Raw genomic sequence first — 18,656 nt, 5'->3', positions numbered from 1 at the left:
GTGGTATGATTATCTCCATTTGGTTATCCATTCTACTGGTGGTAGGTTTCTGGGCTCTTTCCAAATCTAGGCTCTTATGAATAAAGCTGCAATGAACCTTCTGTACAAGTCTTTTTATGGAAAAGTGCTTTCATTTCTTTTGGGTAAATACATAGGGATGGAATTGCTGGGTGAAAAGTATATTTAGCTTCATAAGTAACTACCAGACCTTTTCCCAAAGTGGCTGTACTCCCACCAAGGGTGTATGAGGATTCCAACATCACCGACGTTTTGTGTTGGTGTGTTTAAATTTTAGCCATCCTAGTGGGTATGTGGTGGTGTCCTCTAATAGGGTTTTTTTTGGTTTTGTTTTTAATTTTTTAAATATTTATTTATTTTTGAGAAAGATAGAGCATGAGCAGGGGAGGGGCCGAGAGAGAAGGAGACACAGAATCCGAAGCAGGAGCCAGCCTCCGAGCTGTCAGCACAGAGCCTGACGTGGGGCTCGAACTCCCGAGCCATGAAATCATGATCTGAGCCGAAGTCAGATGCTTAACTGACTAAGCCACCCAGGTGCCCCTCTAATTGTGGTTTTAAGATGCAGCTTGCTGATATTGAATGATGTTGAATACTGAAACAACTCTCATGTGCTTATTGGTACATTTGTTTATCTTCCTGTATGAATTGTCCATTCAAATATTTTGCCCATTAAAAAAAATTAATTTGTTTTCCTTTCATGATTGAATTGTCAGCGATCTGTATATATTTTGGACATGTACAAAGTTTGTAAGTTTTTTCCCCTCAGTTTTCATATTGCACTTTGAGACCCTGCCATCATATCCTGTATCTTCTCTATTTTTTCTCTATAGTTTTTGCTACCTGTCTGGGTCTGGTGTACATATATGCCCGTCACCAGTATTTCTGGGGATATTCAGAAGCAGCTAAAAAAAGGTAAGGAGAACGTTAAGGATTGGGTGTTTAGGCAAAAGTGGCAGGATGGAGTCTGAATTAGCTCCTGGGAATAGTAGTAGCCCTGAGGGTTGTGTTTGCAAAAGTCATCTGCGTTGCCCGAGGCCATTCTCTCCAGGCCCCGCCCTACTGGGTGTGAGGCAGGAACATCAAGTACAAACTGTGCCCTGAACGGGCACTTCTGGCCGCCACACTTTAAATCCTTGCAAAAATTATGTGCTATCTCCAAAACGTGGCAAAGGAAATAATTCGTCCCGGTCTTGATAATCCTTTGAATGTTCAAAGGAGCCAATTAATCTCTGTGCCTAGGCATCCCCCTTGAATTCATGTGATGAATCAAAATTTTCAAACGGCAAAGACATGGAAGTCCTGGGCGGTGTCCACGTGGAGCGCCTGCTTCAGGAGGACGCCTCCCTTCATCCCTGCAGCTGCTGATCACCTTTCTGCCTCACGTCCACCCTGCAGGATCACCGGGTTCCGGCTGAGTCTGGCGATTCTGGCCTTGCTGACAGTCCTGGGCACCCTGGGGATTGCAAACAGCTTTCTGGATGAATACATGGACCTCAATGTCGCCAAGAAACTGAGACGCTTCTAACGTCACCCCCTCCCTTTGCCCAAATGCTAGCAGAAGCTGTTTCCACCCTGAAGGTTATATGGAGTCAATCAATTTTTAAAAACAAAAGTCTTTCTTTTGTTTTTCTTGAAATGGCTTTGTAGGACCATACCTGTTAAGAGAATACATTCCTGTTTAAGAAGTGAAGTCTGCTCGGACGGGATGTATCCATATCCTCAGTGCAAGTGTGCAGAGCCCTGGTTTTGTATGTCTGCTAAAGTCATGACTGCTTGTATGGGCAGGAAGCAGCCTGACCATGTGCTGGGCTTTCTGTGCCGCCACCACCATCACCTGCCTCTGAGATTACTTCTCTTTTGATGGAAAGTTCCAGACAGATGCTGATAAGGCAGCAAGCCCACTTCATCGGTGTAGGAAAGCAACAGATGGCCACACGTGGGGGAAGTCAGGCAAACACAAAGAGTAGCCAGAGAAGAGAGTCATCAACGAATAGCACAAAACAAATCTGGTTGTGAAATTTACTTTATAAAGAAAAAAGGGAAAAGGAGGGGGAAAGGCCTATCATTTTTAAGAAATCTTTCAGAGACTAGTGCTCGGTGAATGTCCTTGCCCCGGGCAGGGGAAGGAGGGCCATGGTCACAGCTGGAGGGAGGACTGGGTTCCACTGTACTTCCTGTGTCATGTGGGGTGTGGGGTCGGGGCAGCCGTTGGGACCCTGATGTGCAGTCTTTGTGTGGCACAATACAAATGACCTTTCTTTATTTTCCTCATCTATAAAATGGGAATGCGTTCACCCCCAGACTTCAGGGACTTTAACAAAAGGGAGTTATGAGCACATATGACACATTTTAACATCAGGAAAACGGCTCTCTGTCAATTTCTCTAAAGAAATTTGGACACCCTTGAGTCTGTTGTGAGCATCTTCAAGGAGCTGTTTATTGGGACTTTCCTTTTTTGTGGGTACAAAGGAAGTTTAAAAAAATTTTTTTTAAACATTTATTCATTTTTGAGAGACAGAGACAGAGTGTGAGTAGGGGAGGGGCAGAGAGAGAGAGGGAGACACAGAATCTGAAGCAGGGTCCAGGCTCTGAGCTGTCAGCACAGAGCCCAAGGACTGTGAGATCATGATCTGAGCTGAAGTTGGACGCTTAGCCCTTAACTGACTGAGCCACCCAGGTGCCCCAAAGGAAGTTTTAAAGACTATGAATAGGGGCCTCTGGGTGGCTCAGTCGGTTAAGCATCCGACTTCAGCTCAGATCACGATCTCGCGGTCCGTGAGTTCGAGCCCCGCGTCAGGCTCTGGGCTGATGGCTCAGAGCCTGGAGCCTGCTTCCGATTCTGTGTCTCCCTCTCTCTCTGCCCCTTCCCCGTTCATGCTCTGTCTCTCTCTGTCTCAAAAATAAATGTTAAAAAAAAAAAAAGACTATGAATAATAGGAAAATAAATAAAGGTAAACACTAGTGTTTCCAGAATAGTGGGAAAGAACATTACAACTCTTTGTATCCCAAATAGCACTACTACATATTCCCAATACACTGAGAACGTATCGGTCTGGGAACGGCGATATCTGGATACTAGTCTGGGTCCCCCACTCATTGGCTGATGTTGACTAAGGCACCTCATCCTTGGGGTTAGTGGAGCCAAGAGGTGGAGACCAGAGCCAGCCGGCACTAATCCAGTTCTCCCGCCTGCTGCTCAGGCTACCGCTGCGCTTTGTAGCACTCTGCCTGTCTTCCTTGGGAAAAATGGGGCTAATACTCACTAAAATGCTGTGTTTCTATGGTCTTTCTACACTTTCGTTTTCTGATCAGTTACAGTGACTTGTATTGTGACATTTTAATTGTTTCACACATTGAAGACAATAAGGAAGAAAGAATGCAAAATTTTGACCCTGAGGAACAATTACTGCGTAATCATATCCTTCGGAAGTAGGGAAAAGAACGCACAACTTTCCCAATCTTACACTTGAGGATTTATAAACAATTTCTATTTTGCATCTAAACTGGAGCTATTTAAAAAGGTAAACTACAAACACACACACACACACACACACACACAGAATTTGGTTAAAAACTTGTGGAAAAAGAAGATGGGTACACCAGGATGTCAGAGCTTTGTATCTTTAAACATTTGAATCATAAAATTTTCCTTTGTTCTAATTCTGTTGTCACCAGGGCAAACTCTTGATTATTTTAATTCCTGTACATTTGCCTACAAGGAGCAAACATGCTGGCCAGAGAAATGTGAGTTTCTTTTGTTTGTGGTATGTATGTATATATATGTATACACACATACACAGGAGTTGATGGATTAAAATTTTTTTTAATGTTTATTGATTTTTGGGAGAGAGAGAGAGTGAGCGAGGGAGGGGCAGAGAGAGAGGGAGACACAGAATCTGAAGCAGGCTCCAGGCTCCAAGCTGTCAGCACAGAGCCACAGGCGGGGCTCCAACCTGTGAACTGCGAGATCATGACCTGAGCGGAAGTTGGATGCTTAACCGACTGAGCCACCCAGGTGCCCCATGATGGATTTTATTTTGAATGTTTTTATTTATTTTTGAGACAGAGAGAGACAGAGCATGAGCAGGGGAGGGGCAGAAAGAGAGGGAGACACAGAATCAGAAGCAGACTCCAGGCTCTGAGCTGTCAGCACAGAGCCCGATGCAGGGCTTGAACTCATGGACGGTGAGATCATGACCTGAGCTGAAGTCGGACGCTTAACTGACTGAGCCACCCAGGTGCCCCTGGATTTTATTTTTAGAAATCAGATTCATTGGCTCAAAAAAGTCAGTGTTATGAAAAAAGATGGAGAACTGCTCTTTTTTTTTTTTAAGTTTATTATTCTTGAGAGATAGAGACATAGCATGAGCAGGGGAGGGGCAGAGAGAGAGAAGGAGACAGAATCTGAAGCAGACTCCAGGCTCTGAGATGTCAGCACAGAGCCGGACGCGGGGCTTGAACTCATGAACTATGAGATCATGACCTGAGCCGAAGCCAGACGCTTAACCGACTGAGCCACCCAGGCGCCCCATAGAACTGTTCTATATTAAAAGAGTCTTAAGGGGCATAAAAACCAGATGGCAATGTGGGATCCTTGACGAAATCCTGCTTGGAAAAAACCAGCTATGGAAGACATTTGGGAGACGATAAGGACAATCTGAATATAAAGTGAGAATTAGATGATACTGAGGGAATTAATGTTCATTGTGTTGTGTGACAACGATCTTGTGGCTAGGGAAGAGATTCTTGGGAGCTGCGTGTTGAGAGGTTGAGAGGTGAAGTAGCTAATGTGTCGAACTTATTTGGACAAGTATGCACGTCAGGCATATATGGCAAAGTGTGTAGTTATTCGCTGTACCCCTGGTCTACTTTTGTTTGATAACGTTCATAACGAGAAGTTTCAAAATCCTTTCTATGAAGTTAAAACCTGAAATCGGTTTCTTGGCAGTGGTGAAGATCTGTTTCAAGTCGAGCACTACAGGCCTGACTGTTGGGCCACAGCACCCGTGCTGGCCCGGCAGGGACACTTGGGCCCCCTTGGGTGCATGCTGCCATAATCGCCTCCACCTGTCACGTGAAATCACGCAGGTCGTGGTAGCTTCCCCAGAGGACACCAGAGTGGTGTCAAATGTCCTTGGAACTTCAAAAAGAGACTAGAGGAGAAGACTGGAGAGAGAAGAGGGGGAAAAAATGAAAAAGAAAATCTAGCGACAGAGGGCTGGCTATATAAACAAGTAGCCCTGTTCTGTTCCCTGGCACTTCCCCTCCCCCACGGCCCTTTGCAGGGTTGCAGGTGGGTGGGGTGAGGCCAAAAAGGTCATTAATAAGGAAAAATCAGGTCATTTGTTTTTCACCCTTTGTCTCCAGACACAGCTTTCCTTGAAAAGAAGGGTCAAGGGCTTCCGAGTGCTCAACTTTCAGCAACAAAATACATCTCACGGGGCAGATGCCTGGTGACTTCCTAGAAAGATGTTTATTCTCCACCTCTTCCCCCACCACACATTCACTGCATTGGGATTTTAAAAAGGTCAGTAAGATTACATCTAAGAAATCATCTTGAAGGAGAAGGGGATGCCATTCATTCAGTGCACAATGCGTTTTCGTGTGAATGAAACTATGTGGTTTTGACTACTTGGGACTAGAAGTACTCAACTCTCCTCGGCTTCAAGATTTTATTTCTGTTTATCAGCCTTCCCACCCTCCACCCCCCGTCAGTTCCTTTTTCAACCTCCTGTTCTCTGGTGGAGTGCTAAGCCCTTATCGCTGGGACAAAGCACGTTGTCATACTGTTTTCTCCATGCTGTCATGTGCCAGCCAGTCTGGAACCACAGTGCCCCATCGGTAGGGCTGGGCTGTGACTCAAACGCATTCTTCTTCTTGGTTTGTATCTATTAAAACTCACCTTTGTTTTGGATCTGTTTCTGATGATGACTTTATTGTTTTTGTGGCTTTTTTTTTTTTTTATTGCTTAACCCAGGTAGTTTTGCATTGTGTTGTTTTACTATGCCTTTTCGAGTTTCATGGAAGTCTCAGGGACAGGTCTCCTAAAGAGGAGGAGTGGATTCACATGTGTGTGATTCATTAAGGAAGGTCCCCCCAGGAGGGTAATCGGAACGGAGTGGGGAAGGACAAGAAGCCAAGTGAAGGGACTTCAGGCAAAGTCCCGGTGTTTGCCTGAGGCCGCAGGGGAGCTCTGGAGGACCTAAATCCTATCTCAGGGCTTGTCCAGGAAGCCGAACTATCTTCTCACACACTTGCACTAGCGACTCATTGATTAACGTTGATCTGGAGAAATGTAAACCTCTAAGCATTTCCAACAACCTGTGGATGGTGCGGGCAGAGCAAGGGCTGGAAGTAAGGTGTGAGTGGATTGTGTGTGTGTGTGTGTGTGTGTGTACGTAAGTGTACATGGACAGTGTCCACTATAGTGGGGCAAGACCTCTTTGTTACTTTTCCTTCCATATATCCCTTGAGGATTCTTTTTTTTTTTTTTTAATATTAATGTTTACTTATTTTTGAGAGGGGGGGGAGGGGCAGAAAGAGAGGGAAACACAGAATCCAAAGCAGGCTCCAGGCTCCAAGCTGTCAGCACAGAGCCCGACGCAGGGCTTGAACCCACAGACTGCAAGATCATGACCTGAGCTGAAGTTGGAAGCTTTACCGACTGAGCCACCCAGATGCCCCTCTTTTTTTTTTTAATGAAAATTTTACTATCAGTTTTCCAAGTCCTCTGAATGAACCAGTTGAAATGGAACAGTTATGGCACATGATTCCACAAATGGACTTCATTATGTTCCTTTCAAAGCTGGCTTTTTCTCTTCCCTTTGCTACATCCCTTGGGGTGAAAATTTAGAAAGTTTTAGTTGTGTGGTTGAGTTAAAAAGACTGGGAATGGTTGATCTCCACTGTTAAATAGTTAATGATATCAAGAATTTTGAGACAAGAACTGCAGTTAACCAATTAAAACCCAGGCATAAGTATATCTGTTTAATTAAAGCTGGAGACCCAGTGACAACCCTAAAATAAACTATACTTGGGATTGATTCAGATAATGATCTTTTATTTGTTTTCTTTTCTTTAAAAGTGGTATGTCAACATCACTTCATTTCTACATTTCCGAGTTCTGTACATAATTCTTAAAAGGAAATAAGCAATGCTCAATGTACAAAGTAAAAACAGAAAACTAGAAAAATCTGAATAAAATGGAGCAAGTTGCCATAGGTCATACAGTACAAATTAGTCATTAGATGTCATCTGAAGTGCGATACCACTGCTGTGATGATGAGTTAAAGAATGAAATAAAAATACTCTATTTTAAACAAACAGTATATATATATTTATATGTATATTTTTTTACAGATAGTAGACCCAGTGATATCTGCAGTATTGTAAAAACTTATTTACAAATAACTTTTTTAGACATTACATATACATCAGCACCGTAGTAAAAACAAAAACAAAAACAAAAACAAGACCTTATTAAAATCTACCTCTCTATTTAGTTGGTCCCAGTACTAAGCATTTGGAGGAAGCTTTTACAAGGTAATGGAGCCCCCTTCTCTCCATCAGCCACCCCCAGTTTCTCATCGTTGCTTATATATTTGTTTCCTGTACCTTTCAGAAAAAGGTAATTATGCTTTCTGTCTTCTTGTTTGTTTACTTTGTGTATTTTTTTTTTTTTTTTTTTTTTTTGGTTTTTATCTGTTTCCACTCAAGAGTTTCCCTGGTGGTGGCCCCTCCCCAGGCAAGGGGCATACGGTCACCTGCCACCACCTCTTCCCAGGGTACAGCCTCTGCCTGGGCTCTCGCCCACCCAGCCTCCCCTGCTCTCCATCCTGCCCCTTGCTCAGGAGATCCACTACCTTGGGACGTGGCGAGCAAGCCAAGGGCAGTGTTTGCCTGCCTGCCTGTCTCCATCCTCTGGCCCCAGCTTCCCATTCGAGCCCCCTTCTCGGGACCCCCTCTGAGTACAGCCAGTCCAGCCTCCCACAGCCTTGGTCCACGTGTGGCGCAGCGGGGTGCATGTGAGCGTACAGAGGGAGCCAGCCTTTCGGACACGGAGCAGGTGGGTGGTGGGAGAAAAGCACGCGCCATTCTTATTCTGGATAATAATTATGCCACATGGCCTCCAAAAACGGGACAGTGGGAACAGCAGCAAGGACTAAAAAGACAAGCCTTACAGGAAGTGGTAGAGGTTGTCATCCCTTCCGACAGACTTCGCTTAGGGCAGATTGGAGTGATTTACAAAGAGAACGACTGTACAGGACTTTCTGAGCGGATTACTTTGCCCATATGGGAGGAATTGTATCTTCCTTCTTTTCATCAAAATGTGTAAGGTGGGGCAATTGATTTTTCAGTTCCTTGTCTCTCAGTGTTTTAGATTTGTCTTTCCAGTGAGTAGGGATTAAGGGCAAGGCCAATTTCAGAGCAACACCCCCGGGGTTCTTCCAAAGGGAGCCAGAGTCAGTGACCATCGGGGCCATTCCTCCAGGGTGTCCCAGAAGTGTCAGGTGTGGCTCCTATAAACCCACCGTCGAACATCAGAGGGGCCTGCTCAGTTCCGGGCAGAGAATATTCACTCGACTACATGTTAGAGCAAAAAAACTCCAGTGTTGCCTTTGCATTTCAGGCACGGTCTACGTTCTTGCGTTTATTCTGATTCTGCCCAGGCCCCTTAAAGACAAAAGCTTCATTTCTTTTGGAATAGTCTGTAAGGAAAAGCAGGGGCAGGATGGGGTGGAGGCAAGAAGGAACAGGGTGGGGAGGGGTGTGGGGAAAGACGACACAGCATCCAGTCGGGGTCTCTCCACCCCGTGGCCACCGGAAATAGATGTGAACTGCCTGGACGTTATCAGTATCGCACGGAGGCCCCAGGAGGCTCCAGCCCAACTGCCCCAGGGGACCGCCACCACAGTCACCAGCAGAGGGCTGCCTCCCCCAGGACTGCCGGACAGACCCTTCTCTAGGCTCACGTGGCTTTCCTTGAGAGGCAGCTAGCAGCAACACCTCTAAAATTCCTGAGGGTCATCACGGGCAGCAGACAGGCTTGTAAGATCCTTTGTAGTCTCCTTGTGACATCTCACTGTTCTTCGTGTCCACCCTCCAAACACAGTAGCACGTCTTGACGCCTGACAGCTCTTTCCAGCCAGAGTTCAGCGCACTTCTGACCTGCGCTCTTGGCCTGTGCCACCACCCAGCAGCCTCCGTGGGATTCTTCCCGGCCCCGGGCTCTGCGGTCTCCGGAGCTGGGCCAGGAGGGGCTGACGGACACCCCACACCGGGCAGCAGAGTGACGGGCTGGAGCAGCTCTCCCTGGGCCGGGCGGGCACAGGGAGTGAGGGGCCGAGGGGCTTCAGATCTGTCTTCCCCACCTGCCTCCAGTGTGTCTCCCTCTCTCGCAGCAGGGACCTGCGTGGCGTGTTGTCTTGAGTGCTGTGTGAAAATCAGGTGAAACGAGGCCCAGTGGGGGCTGCGGATTGGCACCTGGATCTTTCACTGTGGGCCAGCTGCAGTTTTGCTCAGTTTCCGTGGGTCAAAAAAACGAAAAACAGGGATGGCTCAACATCCTGTTTCTTTCTCACGTTTTAAGCTTACAGCACTAGAGTTGTGGCTCTTGGGGCCTCCTCTTGACTAGGGGTTCCCAAACAACTCATCGAGCTCCTGCATCCACTCATCCCCCGGCCCCCCTTTGATGATGGAGTCCACGAGGTCTGCACTGTCCGAGAGGCCGGGGAAGGAAGCCCCGGCGGCTTCGCCGCTGTAATTGTATGCCATGTCCTGAGGGGGGTTCCGCTCGTAGGCCTGGCTCTGGCCGCTTGGGGCAAAGCTGCCACTGGGCATCTGCTGCTGTGCCGGGGGCTGGCTGAACGCTGGCATGCCGGGGACACCCTGGCTTAGGCCGGACATGACCATCGGCCTGGCCTGGCCGCCGCCTTGCTGCCCCGGGAGCGGTGGCATCATCTGCCGACCCATGGCAGCTGGGTTGAGGGTTCTCACCGCGCCGGTGTTAGCATCCACAACCTGGCCCAGTCCCTGTGGGAAGTGTTGCTTGGTCAGCCTCGGCTGGCCAGCCTGAAGTGGGTAGCTCGCACCGTTGTTGAATGATCCCAGTTCTCCACTAGTCCTCCCAGGCATCCCCTGTAAGCTCCTCTGTTGCCAGCTCTGCGTTCCCTGCTGGACCGTGCCCATGATGCCCTGCAGCCTCGGTGGGCCCTGGGGCCTCGGCAGAGCCTGGCTCACGGGTCCTTTCATCTGCTGGTGCTGTTGGCTGATGGCCGAGTTCACCAGCATGCTCTGTCCAAAGCCACTCACCATGCCAACCCCTTGCCCGGAGGCGGGCTGCCTTGGCCCCTGGGCTTGGTTGTGTGCGATGCTCATGCCACTTTGGTTTGGGTGCTGCAACATTTGGGTCATTCCTGGGCTCATACTGTACATTCCGGGTTGGCTGGTAGGTGTGTTACTATAAGGGGCCAGTCCCATCTCCGACTGGGCTGCTGCCGTGGCCATTGTCCCTGGGTTCTGGGAGGGTCCCATTCCCATCATGCCCGCATTCTGTGCCATCAACCGTGATGTTCGAATGCTCTGGAGGGCTGCTTGGCTTCTCACGGCTGCTATATCCTGGGGAGAACCTGCAGGGGGAAAAAAATGGACCCATTCACTCATCTCAATATGCACGTTACTGTAACACGTCGCTGGAATTTTCTTTAGGAATGACCAAATTCTTTTATATGAAAAGATCCACAGAAGTGATTATTTTTCTGACTGTAACATATGCTGATTACAAAAAATTTGTAGGACGCTGAAAAGTACAAAAGTACTTAAATTCCCACCATCAGAGATAACCACCACTGTTTTATAGACACATGAAAATAGGGATCCTACTGGATACTGGACACGTGCTTTTGTAGTTGTCTTGATAACTCTGTGATTATTATTTTCACTTGCAGAAGCAAGATGTTTCTCACTCTTCTGGATAGGATGCCACCCTCAACCAATCAGATACCATTTTTCTTGGAGGTGAGAGGGAATTCACCTCCTGGGCTAAATTAAGAAGAAATGGCCGATCACTTTGTGTTTTCTCTTTGTGAAGTGGAACACGGTTCAGTAGAGAATACTATCAATAAAGACCATTAGACTAATTTCCCTTAAGACTTGAGTAGGATTTGAGAGGTTAAAAGCCACTGCTCCTGCTAAGAAGCTATTTCGACAGATGGGACACTTTTTGGATCCACTCTCTAGATTTCCACACGCTCCAGATTGTCTGAATCATGACATGTCAGTGCAAAATGGCCAGCTTCCTGAACTAGAAAAAGAAATCATCCTGCTACTTGCTCTTTGGCAATGAACTTTATGCATTTCTCCAGCAAAGTCCACTCACTCCTTCAAATCGGCAGTGACTACTTCACTCAGCAGATTGCTAACACGGTTTTTAATGATGCTGTTTAAAAGTTGGCCAGAGTCTGAATGCCAAGTCCCTCAACTCTAATTAGGCATTTGAGTGAGTCCTTCTTTACATGTTCCTAAGAAATTTCCAAATCAGCCAAGAGAATAGAAATGTCACCCTGAGAACCCCAGTCAATGCTGTAAAGGGCTAGGAGGTGCACAAAAATGAGTTTTTCCTATGTCCCAGCTAATGACTGAGTCTCTAAGACCAAGAAAAATAGTTTTTTTTTTTTTTCTCCTGGACATTTAAAAAAGATGCAGCCTGGGGGCCAATCAATATTATAAGCAAATGTGATACTACCTGCAACTGGGATGAGATGGGATGAAAAGCCAGACGAGAACAGTCTAACCTTGTTAAGCTTGGCACCTTGGCAGATAAGTGTGTTTCTGTCTTCCTGATGGGGTTATTGATTTCTGGGCAGCAACTATGTCTCCATATTTTCTTTCTTTCTTAAAGAAAGAAAATTATGGGAATTTTGATTATGACTTAAGTTTTTGTGGCCTGAGATCAATATCATGCTGCATTGAGAAATGAAATGGTTACTGTGGGGAAACCCGAAAGGGCTGGAGAGATCCCTAGAAATGTTTGGGTTTTCTGTTTTAAGCTTTGTTATATCGAAGTGATTTAAAAAAAAAATCAAAAGTTCCTGTTAAACATTGGATGGTGGTATATATTGTCTGTAATCTTGTTACAAAGTTTTGTGACCTTAACGACTAAATTTGTATCGACTGCATGGCCAATCTGATCAACTGTGGTGAAATGGGTTATTGAGTTGTTTGTAAAAAAAAAAAAAAAATTTAAGGAGAAAATATTGCTGACTCGGAGACTGATTGGCTAGACCCAAATTGCATAAACAGACTGATGAGCTGCTGGAAAGAGACAAAAAGACTTCCATTTTTTTTTTTTTTTTTTTGGACATTTTTGTTGTATGTTTATAATGGATATGTTGAGGGACTGGATATGGTCTGGGCTACTTTTGTGAATGACAAGTAGGTTCCTTTCTTTAGAGGACAGAAATGCTGCAATGCCTTTTAAGAGGTATTAAAGCATTAATCCGAGCCAACCTTTATCTTTAGTACAAAGTGACTGTGCTATCTAGGTGTAACTCTAATGAAAAAAAAAAAGGCATTTTAAAACCAGCAATCAGCTCCGTATTTTCATCCTAGGTACAAAGAAACAAACCCTTTTTCTTAATCTAGTTTTATGCCTTCAGTAATTTTATTTATTTATTTATTTCGAAAGCTTATTTATTTATTTTGAGAGAGAAGAGAGAGAAAGAGAGAGCACAGGGGAGGGGCAGAGGGAGAGAAGGACAGAATCCCAAGCAGGCTCTGCACCGCCAGTGAGGAGCTTGATGTGGGGCTCGAACTCACAAACCGTGAGATGGTGACCTGAGCCGAGATCAAGAGTCGGAAGCTTAACCGAGCCACCCAGGTGCCTGACCTTCAATAATTTTAAATATATATAGAAAAAAATGCAAATGTGTCCAAATAATTACCTTGTCTTTATCTGATTACTATATCGGTTAAATAATAGACTAATTTTCCTCTTCTTCTTCTTTTATTTTTGTCTAAAACTGATATTATTGTGGGACACTGTACTCAAGTTAATTTTCTTATCCACTGGTTAACATCACCATGTGAAAATCTTCCATATTCAAATAGAGATCACATGCAATTTTTTCTTAAAAGGGTCTGTTTTCTCTTTTTACTCACAGGAAGCCTATATTTGTGAAAAATAAGCATTTCTCCATAGGCATGCAACATTGCCCAGAGGCACCATACTCAGTAAGAGAAAGATAGTCATTAAACCTTTGAAATGTGTAGTGGGGGAGTATGCGTACGTTCCCAAGGAAGTGATTCCTAACGAAACTCTCCAAGGACAGTATTTCTTATCTATACCAATTTGCTATTTTCCTAGATACACACTATTATGATACCTAGGGTGTTAGTAAAATAAAATAGAGAAGAGAGTGAAAAGAGAAAAAAAGTGCATCATTTAGCTCAGGGACCGCACCATGGGCCTGGGTGTTCAACTTAAGTACAGCTAAATTTCCAGGTTGATTACCTGTGGGGTGGAGTTTTAGAAAAGTTCAAAGAGTAGAACTTTTAACCTGGACCCAAGACATACAGAATAACTCATAATACAGAGGAAGCATTAAATGTTGGTGGGTCCCTTTATTCCAAAAGATAATAAATGAATTACGAACCTAGAAAATGCAAGGGCCACTATGCTGGGTTTATAAGATTTTGTATTTTTAATTAGTTCTTGATATAAATCACCAGTTCGTAAAGTGCGGACCTTGGGCCAGCAGCAGCAAGGACTCCTGGAAGCTTGTTAGAAGTGCAAATTCTCTGGCCCGACTTCAGACCTCTGGAATCAGAGACTCTGGGGGTGGGGCCAGGCCATGTGTGCTTTTACAGGCTCTGCTGGTGATTCTGATGCAGCTAATGTTTGAGAACTACTTGTAGGAACCTAGGAAGGCTCTGTGTCTGCAGCAAAAATTATGCGTGTAACGGTGACCATTTCCACACCCCCTCTACCCATGACCAAGTGAGAAACAGAATTCTTCAAAGAATATCGGCACTGATTTAACACACATAACACCTGTGCACAGCTTCATTCCTTTTGTCCTCCCCTGGGTCAAGCCCAAAGGGGTCTGATACATGTGTTCCAGGGGTGGAAGGGAGTGGTCGCTACTCAGGCCACTGCCTTTCCACAGGCAATCTTCACTGAGATCTGGCCGTGAACACCAGTGGCTTTCAGACTCTTTAAACCACTACTCACAGCGTGTAGACCAGTATATACACATACTGGTCTACAACAGAAACAAAAGTTTCCCTTATTATGATACACTCTCATCAGTTTTCTATTATATTCCTTTTAAAAAAATGTTGGTTGGGACCCATTATCTTTACAACCTACTTGTGTGTTGCAACCCAAAGATTGAACAATGCTACCCGAGATCATGAATTTTTCACCTCCTGTGAATTTTTCACAGTCTACGAGAAGCGTAGCACTTGCGACATGGCCACACAAAGTCTGTATTCGTTTATATATATGCATATTTATATGCAAGGGGCCCCATAGCTTCTGGCAGATTCTTGAAGCGACCGACGACCAGTAACACTTGAGAAATTAGGACCCAGGATCTAGGTCCCATGAAAAGGGCAGAGGATGGGAATTGGGGTTTCTGCTACTAGGCGACCCCTCTAGCTCCCTGAAAATTCCTGTGATGAGACTGGGATGGTTGTCAGGCTGATCCTCTACCCCATACAAGACCCTCAGGGGTGCTCTCTATTGGAGATGGAAGGGATCGATATTTGAGTGGACTTTATACTTCATAAAGGAATGATAACACTGAGCACACAATATGCCCCTTGCTACTGGGTCATGAGTCATCAGGGTTTCTGCAAAGGGCAGCAGGATCAAGACAGTCCAGTCAAACTCAAGCCGCTTTGGTCTTCTAGATTCAGCAGAGATCGGTGGTTGCTGCAAGCCAGATTCTTCCCAAGTGGATGTTTGAAGTGGGGGCTGTGGCCAGCTGACATGCTGGGATTAGCGAGAAGGATGTGGCACAGGACTGTTCCTCCCATGCTCCCTGAGATGACGATCCAGACAAAGACAAGGCTGATGGTGGACTAGCCAGGCACCAGTAGGTCCCCGTTGGCTGTTAAACTATTGAAATACTTGTGTATCGTTGGTAAAGAACAGTTACCCCAACCCTGCCCCCCACAGCCACTCTGACCCCTGCCGGGGCCAACCAGGGCCTCTCTGTGACGCAGCCACCAAAAGGTTAATGCCTGCCACAGCAGAGGGCTCCAAAAATGCATTCTGACTGACTGGCACCCTCAGTTTTAACATATTTTTAATATTACCTGAACCCAAACACAGCACAGAAGGCAATGTCACTGGCTACACGCTCACTCACACTTCACGGCTGGAAGGTATAAAACGGAAGAGGTGTGCACTGGCCTCACCTTGAAACTGATTGACCTGCTGCACTGGGTATGGATTCCGTTGCTGTTGGAGGTGCTGGCGGGGTAAATGTGATTGCTGCAGCTGCTAGAACGACAGGACAAGGACAGGGAGGTGACATGGGGAGAGACGATTAAATATTGTAGCGGTTTTGAGGAAAGCAGTTTTTTCAAAAACTAAACTTTGTGTTGAGGAATCAGGTGCATCCAGGCAAGTGTGCAAAGCATGGGTCTGATGGATTTTCACAAAATGAACACATCCTGTAGCAACATAACCAGCATCTAGATCAAGGAACCGAGCACCGCTAGCATTCCCCTCATGCCCCTTTCCAGTCACGACCCACCGCAGGGACCCACTTCATCTGACCAGGGAGCCACCTAACAGTGCAGACTAGTGACATCTGCTTTTGTGCTTCGTATAAGTGGATTCATACAACGTATTGGTGTCTGGCTTCTTGCATTCATCATTATATTCATGAGGTTCATCCGTGTTGATGCGTGTAGTTGTGGCCTGTTCACTGTCACTGTTGAGTAGTATTCCTTCCTATGAACGCATACACCATGGCTTACTTATTTACCTATTCTGCTCGTGACGGGCATTTAGAGTGGTTCCTGTCTCGGGCTGTCACAAATACTGCTGCTATGCACATCCTTGCACGTACCTTTCGGTGACTATCTGGCATATCTGATGTGTACACTTGCTGGCTCACAAGGAGTGCGTATCGAGGGAGCCAGTCTTGGCTCTGACTTTCCAACATCAGCTTGCACGTCTTCCTTAGCACTGTGGGACCCAGCTCAAGGGACGAGCAACTGATTTTTAATGACCTAAATAGCTGCTTCCGGTATAGGAAGATGGGATTCTCAGGGGCTATAAAAAAGGCTAATCTTATTCCCACCAGGCCACACTGCCTGTAAAATACATCTCCGCAAGTAAAATATACAGCGTTTAGTGCCTTAAGGAAACCGCGTGGGACTCCACATGTACCAGGAGCCAGAGGCTTGTGATTTTTGTCTTTCTTCTTCCACTCGCGGGGATTTTGCGCTGCCGGAGCTGTTACCAATCTACTGGAAAGGCTATTATGATCATTACCATGCTGTATGTGAAAAGGGAAAGAAAATAAGGGTGAGGTGGAAAGAGCAGAGAAAGGGGGTTTAGTTCCCAGTCTGCCGTCAAGTAGCTGCGTGACCTTCGGCATGTCATTTAACCTCCTTCTGCAGCTGCTGAATATTCACTGAGCACCTTTCATCCGCAAGGGCTTATAAAGAACGTAGACCAAGGGCCCTGCTCTTTAAAGTGTTCATTATAAAAATAACACACATTGGTCACTTCTTAACACATGTGTTCATTTCTATTTTTTCTTCTTTGTTTTTGTTTCTGGGCAGCTCTATAATTTTCTTTCTCTTTCTTTCTTTCTTTTTTTTCTTTTCTTTTCTTTTTCTCCACAAGGCCAGCCAGCACTCTGGCAACCAAAGAAAAGAAAAGGCCCTGCCCTGTTCACTTCATCCTGGGGTCCTTACCATAGTGTTTTGCACAAAGTGTTGAAATTAATTAATTGTATAGATAAAGTATAGACAAGAAAACATGCTAATCTTTTAGGCAGCAATATAAGGGCATTATTGAGTAAGCTTCTCCTCAGCCAAACTTCTCATATTATGTAAGAACTTAAGTGTCCACACTGACTGGGCAGAAGCCCTGGGGTGCCCTGTGGTCGGCTGGGGCTGGGGGCCTCCTGTTCCAGTCCCGGGGCTGTGCCTCTCTGGCTCTGCGATCTCTGATACTTCACATGAGCTCCCTGGCCTCCAGTTTCTTCATAGGTAAAATAAAAAAGCCTCCGTGATCACCAATATTTCTTTCCAGTCTAAAATTCTGGGTTCGGTTGAACCTTTGTGAATAGATGTGAAGTGCCGTGCTCCAAGTAAGGCATTACGTGTCAACTCACACCTGCCTTCAGCCGGCTCTGTCCTGATTTCTAAAGCCACCGGAGTCATTGTAAAGTTCCCAAAGACAGGCAAGATCCCAAATCCTTCTGTTCTCCCTCCCAAGTCCTTTCAGGAAATCCCAGGACCTCCAATACGCTGCTTTCAAAACTGCTATTACTAGGCACTTTCACCGCTGCTGCAGAGACCGAGAACATCAGCTCAGCATTGATAGGGCAACATTCGTTATCAAAACACAAAGGCTGACAACCCACCACACATAGACCCCCCAAGAGCCTGCACGGACAAGCTCCGTCTCTGGGCACGGGCAGGCTGCTGCACTGAGTTGTTTCCGAGCAGGCCCTCAGTTTCGCTTCTGGGCTAGTCCCACTGATGGCTGGCAGTTGTGGCCCCAGCTCTGACATCACAGTCCGTGACACCAGGGTCACGTGACAGGTCACCACATACGCGTGTACAGTTGCCGAAGGATTTTCCACATATTACTCTATGTCATCCTTAAAACGGTTATCGGAGGAAGGCCGGGAAATTATTAAACGTAACCTGGCAGATGAAGAGAGTGGGGGAAGAGGTTTTTCCAGAATCAGACCACAAGCAAAAGGTGGGACACATCTGGAGGCTGAGTAAAATTCTTTCCTTGGTCCCTCTTCATTTCTTGGTGCCCACAACCTGCTAAGGAATGATACCATTTCCCCATCTTTTCCAAGGCGCCCTGGATCTCTCTGTGTGTCGGCTCCTTGTCTGGGCACCCTCCTGGGGCAGCTCTCCCTCCACTCTTGTGCTTCCCTCCTTGTCCCCTGGGGTTTGGCTGCCCTCGCTGAGTGGGGACAGCCCTGGCTAGCACAACTGCGTTTGCCTGGTTACCCAGGCTCCTATTTGCGCCTTGGTCACAGCACACACATCAGAGGCCATTGCTCACAGTATCAGGCACACCTGAAGTTTCCCGGGATTGGCCAAGGAGAGGATTTACAAAGCCCAGCTTCCCCTCGGCGACTTCATTTATCACTGCCTGAGAGATATTAGCACGGTTCCTTGTCACACACCTTATGCAGGGTGAGAGGGATAGAGGTTTGTTTGTACAAGAGGTGCCAGGCGGCTGACTGACCTTGGTAGAAAGGGAGATAATTACACAGCTGCTCAGGAACAAAAGCAGAGAAGGGAACATAAGCGAACTGTGTTCAACAGTACAATTTTTCTATTTGGGAGATGGCTGGTGCTACTCTGAACTGCTGCTCTTAGTAGGGACCTCAACATGCCTGTGTCCCACGTGGTATCTTGTAAAT

General features: G+C 46.1%; 2 protein-coding genes across 3 annotated transcripts in view; one reads left to right on the top strand and one right to left on the bottom strand.

Annotated features, from left to right (window-relative positions):
- Positions 1-5,932, top strand: part of MGST2 (microsomal glutathione S-transferase 2) — a 30,114-nt gene extending 24,182 nt beyond the window's left edge. Inside the window, exons 4-5 of the mRNA XM_058721326.1 lie at positions 849-930; positions 1,414-5,932. Coding sequence (XP_058577309.1) covers positions 849-930; positions 1,414-1,543 — 212 coding nt within the window. The 3' untranslated portion in view covers positions 1,544-5,932. The remainder of the gene's footprint in view (positions 1-848; positions 931-1,413) is intronic.
- Positions 5,933-7,057: 1,125 nt separating this feature from the next.
- The window catches only part of MAML3 (mastermind like transcriptional coactivator 3), a 415,666-nt gene continuing 404,067 nt past the window's right edge, over positions 7,058-18,656 (bottom strand). The window contains exons 4-5 of one of the 2 annotated variants that reach the window (XM_058721324.1): positions 15,442-15,526; positions 7,058-10,646 (exon numbers count right to left, since the gene is read on the bottom strand). In XM_058721324.1, coding sequence (XP_058577307.1) covers positions 9,649-10,646; positions 15,442-15,526 — 1,083 coding nt within the window. In that variant the 3' untranslated portion in view covers positions 7,058-9,648. The remainder of the gene's footprint in view (positions 10,647-15,441; positions 15,527-18,656) is intronic. The other variant, XM_058721325.1, reaches the window with a different exon arrangement.

This window comes from Neofelis nebulosa, chromosome 3, assembly GCF_028018385.1.
Source record: "Neofelis nebulosa isolate mNeoNeb1 chromosome 3, mNeoNeb1.pri, whole genome shotgun sequence".
NCBI lineage: Eukaryota > Metazoa > Chordata > Mammalia > Carnivora > Felidae > Neofelis > Neofelis nebulosa.
This window is presented reverse-complemented; position numbering and strand designations above follow the sequence as displayed.